The sequence below is a fragment of the Ambystoma mexicanum genome, chromosome 1p, assembly GCF_040938575.1.
Source record: "Ambystoma mexicanum isolate Mex_15411 chromosome 1p, UKY_AmexF1_1, whole genome shotgun sequence".
Classification (NCBI taxonomy): domain Eukaryota; kingdom Metazoa; phylum Chordata; class Amphibia; order Caudata; family Ambystomatidae; genus Ambystoma; species Ambystoma mexicanum.
This window is the reverse complement of record NC_090921.1, coordinates 1,470,900,003-1,470,914,528: the sequence shown is the minus strand read 5'-3', so window position 1 is coordinate 1,470,914,528 and position 14,526 is coordinate 1,470,900,003. Positions and strand designations below refer to the sequence as shown.

The 14,526-nt window shown below is 48.0% G+C and overlaps 1 protein-coding gene across 4 annotated transcripts in view; it reads right to left on the bottom strand.

The window, feature by feature from the left end:
* UBQLN4 (ubiquilin 4) overlaps positions 1–14,526 on the bottom strand; it is a 404,884-nt gene that overhangs the window by 126,784 nt on the left and 263,574 nt on the right. For all 4 annotated transcript variants that reach the window (XM_069607136.1, XM_069607138.1, XM_069607139.1 and 1 more), the window contains exon 6: positions 5,295–5,517. In XM_069607136.1, coding sequence (XP_069463237.1) covers positions 5,295–5,517 — 223 coding nt within the window. The remainder of the gene's footprint in view (positions 1–5,294; positions 5,518–14,526) is intronic.

Sequence of the window (14,526 nt, the reverse complement as noted above, 5' to 3'; positions counted from 1 at the left end):
CAAGGCAGTAGTGGCGGGTAAACGTGTGGGGCACCGACCATGCTGCAGCCTGGCATATGTCCGTTAGCGGAATTCCTGCCCATAATGCTGCTGAAAAGGACGTTGATCTTGTAGAATGGGCTCTAGGATGCCCTTGCAGCGGCCTTGGAGTGGCAAAACGCAATCGTCGACGAGACCCATCGAGCCAGTCCTTGCTTAGAAATTGCATTTCCTCTCGTCGACGGACCATACGCGATGAACAGTTGTCGAGTAGACCCGAGTTCTTGTGTACGATGTAGGTAAAATTTCAGGGCCCTCTTAACGCCCAAGGTATGAAGAGCTTTTTCTGCTGCCGATGATGGGGTCGCGAAGAAAGTAGGGAGGACAATGGACGAGTGTTTGTGATACACTGTAGGAACTTTCGGAACGAAAGTAGGATTAGTTGCCAGAACCACCTTGTCTTTAAAGAATCTTCGGTATGGAGGGTCTACGACCAACGCTTGCAGTTCCGAGATTCTCCTAGCTGACATGATAGCAATTAAGAACGCCAACTTCCACGATATGAATTTCATGTCCGAAGTGGCCATAGGCTCAAAGGGTGTTTTCATTAAGCCTGCCAGCACTACTTTGAGACTCCATGTTGGTGGAAAACGTTTTACTGGGGGAAAAGTTCGAAATAAACCCCTCATGAAGTGTTTCACTAATCTGACGCTGAATAAAGGAGACGACTGTCTCTTCCTCGTGAACCTAGAGATGGCCGCCAGGTGCACCTTTATCGATGTGAAAGACGAACCCCCCTCTGCCAAGTGAAGCAGGTAAGGCAGAACTTGCTCCAGAGTCACCTTTAACGGGTGTAGACCTTGTCCTCGACACCACTCACAGAACCTTCGACACTTATAGGTGTAAGATTTGATGGTAGAAGGGGCCCGAGCCGCATGCAGAATTTTCTGGCAATCCTCGGAAACGTCTAAGGTACCAAATTCCGAAAAGTCAGGAGCCAGGCTGTGAGGTTGAGACTGTACGGGTCGTGATGCCACACCGTACCTTTGTCCCGGGACAGTAGGTTCGGGACTCTCGGAAACGCTATTGGTTGTTCCAGCGACAGATGAAGCAGGTCGGAAAACCAGGGTTGCCTCGGCCAGTACGGTGCCACTAGAATTACCCGGCAACTGTACCTGCATATCTACTGCACTGTCCTCCGTATGAGGGGGAACAGAGGAAAAGCGTAAAGGAACTTGTCCATCCATGGGAAGGAGAACGCCTCCCCCATGGAACCCTCCTGAGGCCATCTGCTTGCGAATTGTTCGCATTTCTTGTTTTCCTTTGTTGCGAAGACGTCCAGTGGGGGGGTGACCCCATTTCTCGAAGACTTTCGTCAGCTGAACTGTGTCCATTTCCCATTCGTGTATCTGGGCCATCCTTCTGCTGAGGGAATCCGCTTGCGAGTTCCTCACTCCCGGGAGATGGTGAGCCACGATGGATATCTCGTGCTTTAATGCCCAATGCCACACTTTCTGGGCCTCCATGGAAAGGGTCCTGGATCGTGTCCCCCCCCTTGTTTTCTCAAATAAAACATGGCCGTCGTATTGTCCGTCAGCACTCGTACTCTCGATCCATTGATGTGTGGTAGGAACGCCTTCAAGGCCCATCGCACTGCTCTGAGCTCTAACACGTTGATGTGTAGGAGTGACTCCGTTTGAGACCAACGACCTTGCGTTTGAAGAGTGCCCATGTGAGCTCCCCAGCCGGTTAGATAGGCATCCGTGACTATGGTTAGCTGGAACTCCGGTTCCTGTAGGGGTACACCGTTGTTCAGGTTGTGGAAACTCTGCCACCACTGAAGAGTCCGAAGCAGTTTGTCGTCGTCGATGATTATCATGTCTGACCACGATCCTTGGGCCTGTGTCCACCGGTCCGCCAGGAACTCCTGAACTGGCCTCATGAATAGGCGACAGTTGGCCACCAGATGGATGCAGGATGCCATGGCCCTTAGGACCGAAACGTATTTTCTCGCTGAAAGCTTGGTGTTTGGCCGTAGTCGACTCGCCAGTTGATTGAGTTTTGAGATTCTGTCAAGGGAAAGCGTCACTAGCCCCGACTGGGTTTCGAAAATGTGCCCCCAGGAACACCAACATTCTCGATGGCATCAGCGAGGATTTTTTGAAGTTTATGGCAAATCCCAGCTGTTGTAGAAGCTGCATGGTGGCTTGCAAACTTGTGTTGGTCGACGCTGGGGAGGATCCCCTTACCAGCCAGCCGTCGAGATATGGATATACATGGTGGCCTTGCCTTCTTAGCCAGGCCGCCACTGGGGTCAGGCATTTCGTGAACGTTCTGGGAGAGGTTTTGAGCCCAAAGGGAAGAACCGTGAACTGGTAGTGAGTCCGCCCTATCACAAACCTCAGGAACTTCCTGTGTTTCCGACGCATTGGAATATGGAAGTACGCGTCCTGCAAATCCAGGGAGGCCAGAAAATCCCCTTCTTGAACGGCTCGGATCACTTCCTGGAGCGTGAGCATTTTGAATTTTAGGCTCTTTAAGGACTTGTTGAGATCGCGTAAGTCTAGAATGGGACGCCATTTTCCGTTTGGCTTTTTCACGAAGTATATTGAGTAAATCCCTTGACCTTTCTGTGATGCTGGAACTAATTCTATCACACCTTTTGCTAACGAGTGTTACCTCTTGTTGCAGTACCCTCAGATGGGAATGAGCGACGAACGCAGGTGGAATGTGTGGCGGGCTGCACTTGAATTGTAGAGAATGCCCGTTCCTTATTGTGTCCAGCACCCATTGATCTGTCGTTATTCGTGCCCATTCGTCGACATAGGCTGATACTCTTCCCCCCAGAAGAGTGTGTTGCTCGTCATTGCTGATCTTTATTTTGCTTCTCTCTTGACAACGGATAGGATGGTCTCTTGCTGGAGGTCTGGAAGTTACGGCGTCAGTTTGCTGTTTGGGAAGCACGCCTTTATCCCTGGGAGGGGTATGCCGACCTACTGAAGGATCTGTCTCCTGACGCGGAGAATCTGGAATTACCTGAAGCCCCTCTAAAGGAACGAAAAGACTTGTAGCTTCGGCCACTCTGGAGGGCACCCAATGAACATGCCGTGTCCGAGTCCTCTTTCATTCCCTTTAGGGCCTCATCTACTTTCTCTCCGAATAGAAGGTCTCCCTCGAAGGGCATATCTAATACTTTGTATTGTACCTCCGGCCTGAAGTAGGTACACTTAAGCCATGACTGTCGTCGTAACACGACCCCGTTATTGACTTGCTTGAAGCCTGATTCAGCGAGGTCCACCGCGATGTTTATTGCATGATTGGAGGCTTCCTCACCCTCTCGGACAAGTAGCATCGCCGCCTTCCTATGCTCTTCTGGAAGATGATCCAGCAACGGAGCCAGCCTGTACCACATTTCTCTGTCGTATCTGGCTACAATAGCCAGAGAGTTTGCAGCCTTTACTGTAGTTGCTCCCACAGATGGCACTTTTTTGCCAAAGGCATCCTGACGTCTTGCTTCGTTTTCAGGCGGAGTCGTGCACTTGTGCTGGGTCTTCGCTTTCCTCGCCGCTGCCGCCGACACCACCGATTCAGGCGTTGGTTGGGAGTATAAGCACTTGGGGGTAGACTCTGCAGCCTTAAATTCTTTCTCCAGGCGATCTTTTACCGCCGGTTTGCGTAAATGAGTCGATGGACGGGACGGGCCCAGCTCGTCGACGGGCGACTGTGGCAGGTTTACCTGAGGTAGTCTCTGGTCCAACTACTGTACTAAAGACTGAAGCGTGGACAGAATCTCCGACGACAAAACAGATTGAGGATTGAGAAGAGGGGCAGACACCGGAATTCCGGATCCCCTCGTCGACGACTGGTCAACCACTCGTAGCCCGAGGTCTGCTGGGCCAGCTATTCCCCCGCTCTCGTCCTCTCCCGAGGACAGCAACGCTGCCTGTTCCTGCAGTAAAGTATCCAGAGGGATCGGATCGAAAACTTCAGGCTTCCTGTAGAACCTCCGTCGACGAGGCCACCGTCGCAGTCGTCGGTGGGACGGTAGATACCACATGCGTCAGTGGTAGGGAGGAGGCCGATGACTGGACCGCCGTCGACGGTGGCTTGGCAGGTGGTTTAGGCGGTCCCGCCTTTTCTGCACTTGGCCTGCTTTTACTCAACTCTCGACTCGTGGTCGATCTATGGTGATCACCCGAGGAGGATTTCAGCCTTTCCTTGTCATGCTTTTTTGACGAAGATGACGATTTTCTCGTAGAAGATGCTCTAGCTGAATGACTCCGAGATGACTCTTTCTCCGCCGGTCGAGATTTCTTCGCCGGTGGTTCCGACGATACAGCGCGGTGTGATGTTTTTGCCGATTGTGTGGAACCTACCTCTGAAGGGGGGTATGCCCCCGCTCCATCATTCAACCATGCCACCAGCCGTCGATTTCGGTCTTTGAGGGTCTTTTGAGAAAACCCTTTGCATATGTCACAGTTATCAGCCGAATGATTAGGGTGGAGACAGTATATACAATCCATATGTCCACCCCCTCAAACTTTTTTCAAGCCGCACGTCGCGCACAGACGGAACAGCGCCTTTCCCGACATGAAGGAAAGATTTACCTAACTCCAACTCCAAGTGCACAACCTTGTACAAAATAGTAAGACGCGAGGAGATCCCACTGCTTTGGAGACGGTTGAAATCTGAAGGGAGCCACGGGGGCGGGGCTTTTATACCGCGACGTCCTACGGGGCATGCAGACCGAGGGGTCACAGTCTGACGACAGGGAATATTCTAAGCATGTGAATCCATGAAAGATCCAATGCTGGAGAACATTAATAATATACGCCCAAAGGTTGAGGGATAACAATAGCAATGTCGCTGGACGAGTGCCGCATAAGGCAACCAGTATGCTGGTCGGAAAAAAAACAATCTGAGGGACCTAGACGCGTGAGGGATTTTGAGTACACTACACGTCACGTAGGGCTATTGTTACAGGCACGCCCATGTCGACGTCCCCTTTCGATTCTCGAAAGACAAGATGCAATACTCTGCGGTTACCACTGGATGTCGGACTATATGCACAGCATGTGATTCTAAGCAGATTAACAAGCATCAGAATTATAAATATAATAAAAGAAATGGGCTGTGGAATCCAGTCTGATAAACAATTCTGGAATCCAGGCTGATAAACAATTAAGAATTTTACTGTACACCAATACTTAAGAACAAACTGTGTCAAAAGAATTTCAAAAACCTTTCTTAGCAAACATCAGGAATCCTCAGAAGGGATGAGCACCACAATTCTGTTCTAGTGGCATGTTACCTACCAGTGCCTAAACTGGCCGCGTTGATGCCAAGTGGGTTTGAAACCGTTGGAGTAGTTTGGCTTGTATTTACTGTGCTCCCTTCACTGCCGGGCACCTGTGCCTGGGACGCAGGCGAGGAAGGGTTCCAGGGGTTGGGTAAGGGTTCCCTGTTTTCCGTCCTCAAAGGTGGAGCAGATGAGCCATCTGTGTTCCCGCCCAATGCAGAGAATGGATTGCTGCCAAACTGAAAAGAATAAAAATGGAGTAAGAAATCTTGGCTGATCTTTTGTTACTATAATTTAACATAGCATTAAGAATTGTTAGGGTACTATGACTGAGCAACATAAATAACCAGGTAATCACACATCTTGTGCTGTTTCAGATTCCATAGAAATCTTCAACACAGCAAAAATAATTAAAGGAAAATCAAAATCTTGCTGAAAATACCCAAACAGAAATGAAGAAAGCAAAAACAAACTTTAAATATTTAGATGAAAAAAAAGGTAAACAAAAAAATGTTTGACTACTACATTTTGAACACTGCCAGACTGGATTATTAATCCCAGGGTGTTGTTATAATGAACCAACAGTAACATAGCCCATATGTTGTGCCAGCACGTCTTTCCGAAAACAATTCAAATTACTACTCGGTTTGCACTTATAACAGCATAGTGGAATACATTAGAGTTACTCACTGTCGTGACGTGACTAGACTACTCCTAGCCCTTACTCCCCTTTCATCGATGCTTGGACATCACCCAACATAGGGACGGAACCAGAACCTTTGGCAGTGAAAGATTAGCTACCCCTTTAAATTTAGCATAGCTTGCAAAGGCACAGCCCCGGAAAAGCCCAGATGCTCCGCCCTCCAGCACCTCACATCAGTTTCCTTTTTACATATGATATAAATGTGGCTTTTATAAACGCGCATGTACACAAGTGTATCCGATGCTTGAATACCTGCCTATACTGAGCATTTTAGCCATTGGCATAATGGCGGAAGAAGGTGGGTGGGACCCATGGAGTAAAGGGGACTAGGAGCACTCTAGTCACTACAGTAACTACTTATTCATATGTCCCGTCCCCTTTCCTCCGTCCTTGTAGGCGATTCCACCGAACAAGACAAATGGGTGGAGCTGAACCAACCTGCCTCGTGCTTAAGCAAAAAGGTTGAGAAACGCCCGACTCAACTCTGCATCCTACCTGGAGCTGGTATCCAGGGAATAGTTCTTAGAGCGCAGACAGAGTGGCCCACAGAGACACCTTGCTATGGATTCCCAGGAAGCGTGTTTCTGAAAGGCGACCGCCGTAGCCTTGGCCCCACTGCATGGGCACAAATCCCTGCTGGAAAAGACTCACCCCTGGCCACATACGCCTCCGAAATGGCAGGGACCATCCAACGGGCTATAGAAACCTTAGAAGCTTTGGTGCCCGGACCCGAGCTCCCAAAGGTTAAAACAGCACCTCACGATTTTGGAAAGGTATCATCCAGGAGAGGTAGAACTTGAGCACTCTCCAAGTCTAGGGAGTGCAATGCCCTTTCAGCCTACGACTGCGGGTTTGGAAAGAATCCCGGAAGGCAGATTTCCTGGTTCAACTGGAATGAGGGGACCACCTTGGGCAAGAACACTGTGGAAGGTGGTGAAGGGCTCGCATAAGGACAACACCTGCGGAGAATTGCACCAGCAGGACCGCCTTGAGTGTCACCAGTCTAATGTCAACTGACGGCATCGGCTCAAGCGGTTTACGCTGCAAGGACACCAGCACCATGTCGAGGTCCCACTCTATGCACTGGAGAAAGCAGCCTGGACAAGCCCTTGAGGTGGGCCTTAACCACTGGGTTGGCCGCTGAAAAGGTGTGGAGAGTTCTAGTAGGACCCCAATGGCCGCCAAGTAGGTGCGACAGGTATCGACTTGGGTGCCAGCCCGAGCCAGGTGTGTGGAAAAAGCATGTGTGTGGAAAAAGAGCATGTTGTCCAGGGAGCAAGTGAGAGGGTCCAGTCCTTTGTCATGACCGCAGTGGCAGAACCTAGTCCACTTCCTCAAGTACTGAGAGCATGTGGATGGCCTCTTGTATGATTTCCCAGTTGCCGTCTGAAAACTGGAAGTGGTGCAGTCTCAGAGGATCAGGAGCCAGGCCAAGAAGAGCAGCATGGCCAGGTGCAGGTGCTCCAACCCCCCTGCCGCTCCCTGCTGTGTGAGGAAGCTCCTTCTGGGGGATCGGAAGATGGACAAGCCCCTGGTAGCAGAACTGCAGCAGATTCGAAAACCATGCCCTCAATGGCCAGGGTGGGGCAATTAGGATGAGGCTGCAGCACAGAGGTACTCAACTTGCAGAGGGACCGCCGGAGCAATGGTGGAGGAGGAAACTCCTAGCATCTGCAGCTGTGGTCAGCTGAGTTGGAACGCATCCCCCAAAAAACCCTGAACTCGATGAATTAAAGAAGGGGCATTTGGAATTCAGAGAAGATGCAAATAAGTACTGGTCCGGAAAACCTCTGATTCAAGAGGCGGGGCAACACCGCTGACACGCAACTTGCATTCATAGGAGTTAATACCCAGGCGGCTGAGCTGGTCCGCTTCCGCATTGCTGTCCCCTGAGAGATGGACAGCAGAGCTCCAAATCCACTGTTACCGGGTCTGTTCGGCAAAGTTTGAAAGCAGTACCTTCTGGGAACACTACAAACAACTAGGACTGCAGGTATAGGCAACCCAACCTTTGGTATAAGCTTAACTACACAGTTTTGGTAGCGTGTTGAGCAGCCAGGCTTATCTCAAGCAGGGAAATGTGAGCTGTAGAGGAGTTACAAAGATTCATACTTACAGGTATTCAAATAAACTCTTACACTCAAGGTTTCTTGCATAAACAATTAATGTATCAGTCAGTTATAAAGCCTTCTTCAGAAGGGAGCAATAGAATAGTAACACACAAATATACTTCCAATATTGTACACCGAGTTGCTGAATCAGACAAGGCCCTTTTGGGATGGCCCACAGACACAACCTACACCCACCAGTGACTTCATTAACAAGGGTGCTGGGGACATTAATACCTTACTGTTGGCATTCTTAATAAGTTGTTTAAAAGGCTAAGGTTATTAGAACACAAGATAACACATATTCCAAAGCAGTGCATATACTTTCAGCGTTTACTAGAAGAGTCATTCAATTCAATAGGCTAAGCCAAAGTCAATGGGCAAAAGTCTTGCAAAGGATAAAGCACTTCTGGTAAGCAATGGAAAAGTCTTTGCACAAGTTGTTAGGAGTCTTTGATGAAAAGAAGAATCAAATGTAGGACCACAAGCTGATTAGACTTGTGAGTTGTGGCCGTTACAAGCACTTCTATAGTAAGAGGTAAGATCTATTAGACTTGTTTTACAGTACCTTTGTATAGAAGAAAAGATGCAGCTGACGACTTCTGTTCCTTTGCAGCTCTGCAGATCTCACTGTGCCTGGGCCTCAGTCATGCGGACAAGAGGGAGGACATCGGGGGGGCTCCTGCACTGCACTGTCAAAACTGGCAAAGAGCAAACTTTACTTTCGGTGGCTGTTTCGCGTTTCAGCTCCTTGCGATAAAGCAGATGGCAATCAGCGCGGTTCCTGGCTGTCAAGTTGACTGTCCTTGCTTCGGGGGTCCCAAACTCTGCTGAGGGGGCTCAGGCTTGGTCAGTCCTGCTTCGTGAGAGTCCGGCGGATCTTCCAAAAGCTTTAGGCCAGCTTAAAGGTAACGCACACAAACTGGTGTCCCTCTCCCTGACTATACGGTTCCTGCAGCAACTCTGAGGAAATTCAACCAGCTCCGAGATGGGTGTCCAGGTGGCTTACTTTGGAGTTGATTGGTCCCATCATCTCAAAGGGAGAAGTCGTCCTTGCAGGGGCTTCTCTGTCGATGCAAACTTGGCGATTCGGACCTGCAACAGGTTTCACCGAGCAAACCAAAGGTCCATAAGTTGCAGCAGCCGTCCTCTTCAAGCTCTTCTTCGGTTCCTTCGTTCCAGTGGTCGACTCTGCCTTCCAAGTCAAAAGACTCGCCTTTTGTTAAGTTATCTCCCATTCATTCCAGCCTAGCTGTCACTCACCCAGGAGGGTGACTGTGCGTGCCGGACAGTCAACTAGCCAATCACCACAGAGTGCATTTGGGTCTCCTAGGAGACTAAGCACAGGGAGTTTCGGGCACCTCCCTCACTTCCTGCCTACCCCAGACACTCGGGCGCCAGAGGCGGGTTTCTCTCAGAAACCCGGCCAAACGCGAAATGAACAAAAAGACCAAATCTGGTTTGGTGCGCAGAGAAACTCTGTAGAAGGACCTTCCCACAAAGATCTGGCGGATAAAGACCTGGCACCAATTTTAGCAAAGCTGGCTGGATGCCATTTTGAAAAAGATGGCTCCCGTGGTTACTTTACCGGAGCCACGAACGGTCGCGGTAAATGAAAACCAAGGTATTTCAAAACGAAACCACTGCCACCAGCCAGTCAATTGAGGAAAGGGTAACAAAAAATGTTACATGAGCATTTAGACACAGGGGATACTAAGTAACCCCTCCAACACTCTGTTGTAAGATCGGGTATGCTGGGTCTAGCAAGAACAATGCTAAGTAAAGTTAATTTCACTTTACTGCTCTGGGAAACAGTAGTTTATTCCAGAGAAGGTATTTAAACCTTCAGGAAATCTAAGAGACTTCCCTGTGTCACTGCACTAAAGATGATGCCTATGGAGTTTGTCAGACTCAACTAAAGGAAACAGTGTTCAGAAATTGCATTAAAAATACGAGAGTGGGAAAAAGGGTCACTCTCTCCAGGTTAAAGAAATTCAAGTCCTGAAAATCCAGCAAAGTTGCTAGGGGTCTCTAAGGTAGGGGGAATTGGCACATTTCTGAGAATTCTCCCTACCAGACACTGCCTCAATGCAAAGGAGGGGAGAGCAGGGCTGTTGGGGAGAATCCTCATTTCTGTGTTAACTCCCTTCTACCTTAGAGACCCACAGCGCTTTTGATGGACTTTAGGGCTTAATTTTTATCCTGGATTGAGTGAGACCTTTTTCTCACTCAAGTATTTTGCCTTGATTAGAACTCTTGTTTCTTTTGGTTGTGGTGTCTGACAAGCTACATAGGTATCTCTTTGTATTGTGACACACCAGCACCTTCAGGGCAGTGTGTCAGAGAAGTCCTTAGGATTTCTCTAAAGGTTCAAATACCTTTTCTCTTGGATAAACTACTGTTTCCAAGAGTAGTAAAGTGAAATTGACTTTACTTATATTTTTCCATTTGTAGACCCAGAACACACCCTTTTACATGGAGTGCTGGGGGGGGATAGTATCCCCTTTTGTCTTTCACATGTAACATTTTTATGTTACCCTTACTACAATTATTGGCTGGTGGCAGTGGTTTAATTTGTCCTACCATTGTGCAATTTTACTGCAGACTGCATTCCAAGCTACAGCATTGCACCCATTGGTGCCCATTTAGTCAAAAAGGACCCGTCCTTTTTTCGCAATTTCTTGTTTGTAAGGTCCTTCTTGAGATTTACTCTGTGTACCAAAACAGGTTTGATCCCTTCGTTAGTTTTGTCTTAGGCGGGATTCACTGGAGAAGCCAGTCTCTGGCTCCAGCTTGTCTGGCAGGAAAGGAAGCAAGGGAGGTGCCCGAAACTCCCTGTGCTTAGTCTCCTTACTTACAGGGATGGACCCCAAAGATGATTGGCCGGATGGCTGTTCTTGGAGGACAGCCACCCTGCTGTGGGAGTGTCCGCTAGGCTGAGAATTAATGGGAACAACTTGTATAAAAGGGGAGATCTTTTGCAAGGAAGACAGACTCAACCACGTGTTAGGCAGAATTGCATGCAGTACCCCCTCTGGGACCACCACATACAATTGGGACTACAGGTGTAAGCAAAAACCAACACTTGGTACAAGTCTGTACTACACAGTTTTGTGGTAGTGAGCTGAGCAGCCAGGCTTATCTCAAGAGGGAATGTGAGCAGTACAAGAGGTTACACAGAGGTCTTACAATCACAGTGGTTCAAGTAGACACTTGTACTCCAGGTTTCTTGCTAAACACTTATTAATTTATTACACAATCATTTAGAAAACATTCACTAGAAGGAGGCAACTTATTATACACAAGCACTTCAATAGCAAACCAATACATTTGTGAACAAATTAAGCTTAGCTGAATTAGGAGCAAAATGGCATTTCAGTAACTTTCAATGGGAGCTAAAAAGTTAGCAGAATAGATTACAAATACTTTCTTATGCAGGGCAAATAGTTATAGTTCACTACAGGACTTGATTCAGTTCAATAGGCATGGGCCAAAGTCAATGGACTAGTGTCTAGGAAAGAGCAGTTCTTGAAGTAAACAGTAAAGTCTTTGCCAAAGTTCTCAAAAGTAGTTTGTACGAAAAAGAATCATATGTTGGGTCACAAGCTGATTAAGCCTGTTAGTTGGGAAAGTTCCACGAACTTTCACAGCGAGAGAACGAGAGAAGCGTTCTTAAATCGGGTTGGCACAGTATCTTAGTATGAAGCAAAAGATGCAGCTGAAGACGTTGGTTCCTGGCAGTTCCTGCAGATCTCACTGTTCCTGAGCCTCAGTCGTAGGGACAAGAGGCAGAACATCTGGGGACTCCTGCACTGCACGGGATCGTCGTAAAACGCAGACAAAATGGAGTCACTTCAGTTCGAGTAGCTGTTCTTCAAGCACACAAGCTGGTGTCCTTCCCCCTTGTTAATCCTAACCAGCTTCGAGAATGGTATCCAGGTAGCTTACGAGCCGATTGGTCCCAGCAACTCAAAGGAAGAAGTCGTTCTTGAAGGGGCTTCTCCGTCGAAATGAACTTGGCAATTCGGACCTGCAGCAGGGCTTCACCGGGCAAACCAACGGTCCAGTTGTTGCAGGGGGTCCACTCTAGTATCTTTAAGAGCAAATGTACTTCAAAATCCACAGAAAGGGAGTTGGAGAAATGCATGTTATTTTTTCTTGCCCTTCCGGTTTTCTTTTTAAAGGTTTGTAATAAACCAATTAAAAAAAAATGTAAAAAACGAAATGGTGAAAAAAGGCTGTGACCTGTTTAAACAAAGGGGCTTAAGGCGACATCTTGAAAAACATGTCTCCTGCGATTTTTTGCTGCCGGTGTTCACGGTCGGGGAAAATCATGGTAGTTTGTTGTAAAACCACTGCCACCAGCCATTTCGATAGAAAAGGGTAGCATTCGACTGCTACATGAGTTTCTAGACACAGGGGATACTAGGTAACCCCTCCAGCACACTTTAGGAAGATAGTGTGTGCTGGGTCTAGGAATTTAAAAAGACTAGTAAAGTCAATTCAACCTTACATTCTCTGGGAAACAGTAGTTCATCCCAGAACTGGCATTTAAACATTTGGGCAGTCTAAAAAGACATCCCTGTGTCACTGCAATGAGGGTGCTGTGTGACACAAAGATGATGCCTACGGTTCAGCAAAAGAGCTCGGGGTCTCCAAGGTAGAGATGAATTAACACATTTTGAGAATTCTCCCTAACACCACTGGACGAAGGACCCAAAGAAGAAACTGGAAGAGAAGCTTGCTGCACCCTCCTGAACCGTTGGTTTGCCCGTTGAAGCCCTGCTGCAGTGCTGAAGCTCCATATTTTGAATCGACTAGAGAAGCCCGGAAAGGACATCTCCCCTGTTGGTGGGATCAACTGAGCCCTAGACAAATTCGACTGGAACCCCTCTCCCTGCTGGCTGTACTTTGATGCTGCAAAAACCGAGTGCCAGGGGACTCTAACACCAAAATCGAGTGCATCGCCTTTAAGCCAAACAAGCTCCAGGGAGATCTTAAAGACTCCCTCGAAGCAGCACTAATCAAGCCTGAGCCACCTCAGAGTGCTAGACCCCTGAAGCAAAGAGTCCACGAGGTATAAAAAAGAACCGCAGTGGTGCCATTGCGAGTAGCTAAAACTGTAAAGTGCAGCTGATCTGAATTGTACCCATTGCTGCCGCCGACCTTCAAACCGTAGTGCAGGAGTCCCAGACGTCCTCCCTCTTGTCCCCACAACTGAGGCCCAGAAACAGGATATGCAGGACTACAACAGGAACAGAAGCCAGCTGGACCTTTTTCTTCAGACTCTACATAATGTATAACTAGGGGTACTTACCTCTTGTTGTGTGTAGCTTGCATGCTCTCACTGGAGACTTGCATTTCGCTTCCCTTTGCAGAGTTGCTTGCATCTTTGCTTTTCACAAGGCTCCCAGCTTGTGGCCGAACAGTGATTCTTTTACTGCAAAAACTCACCTTCTGCAAGACTTTTGTGCCATCTTCAAGAAGTGCCTCAGCTCCCCTTTGACTCTGTTAAACTGCCCCTCAAAAAGTCATACATACTTTACTTGTATAGCTCGAAATTGGTTAACCTATATTTCATTTGGGGATTATGAAGTACTTACCTGTTTGGAGAAACTTGTTATCCTTTGTCTTCCCTAACCTGTTCCTTTTTGACATAACTTCAGTAGTGCAGTTTAAGTGTAAAAAGTGATATATTCATGTCCACAGTGTCCTAGCAATTTAAATCACCTCAGGGTTCAGGAAGTGTGTGTAACATCCCAAAAGGGTATCTACCTACTTAACTGAAAGAGTGTATTTTTGAACTATATTTAAGTGTTTTATATTGCCCCCTTCTGAAGGCGGCTTATTTTAAAACTGACTTAAGTTAATACATTATTATTTTAATCAAGAAACCTTGAGTATAAGTGTTGAATTCCTGTCACTGTGAATGTCATGTTACAACCCTACAGCTCATATTTACCCCTCTTGAGATAAGCCTGGCTGCTCAGTCACTCTACCAACCTGTGTAGTACAGGCCTATACCAAAGGTTGGGTTACCTATTGCCAAGAGGACAAGGCTGATATAGTCTCCCCCAGGGAAACTACATACACTCTTGCCTAACAGGGGCCCGCCCTGCTTGTTAAAGTAGAACATGGTCGTGGAATTGTCAGTCCTGACCAGAACCGCCTTGCCCCCGATGACCGATAGAGGTGGGCCTAGCGCTCAGGGTTTTTCTATGAGTTCCAGAAGATTGATTTGCAAGAGAGCCTCTGTCCTGGACCAAGAGCAGTGGATCAAATAGCCATCCAGGGTAGCCCCCAGCCCTTGAGGGAGAAATCCGTTGTCACTACCAGAGTAGGCGCCGGCTCAGTAAAGGGGACTCCCACACACACATTGCAGTCCATAAGCCACCAGTGAAGATCCGGCAGGAGGGACAGAGCAATAGGCAGCCTGT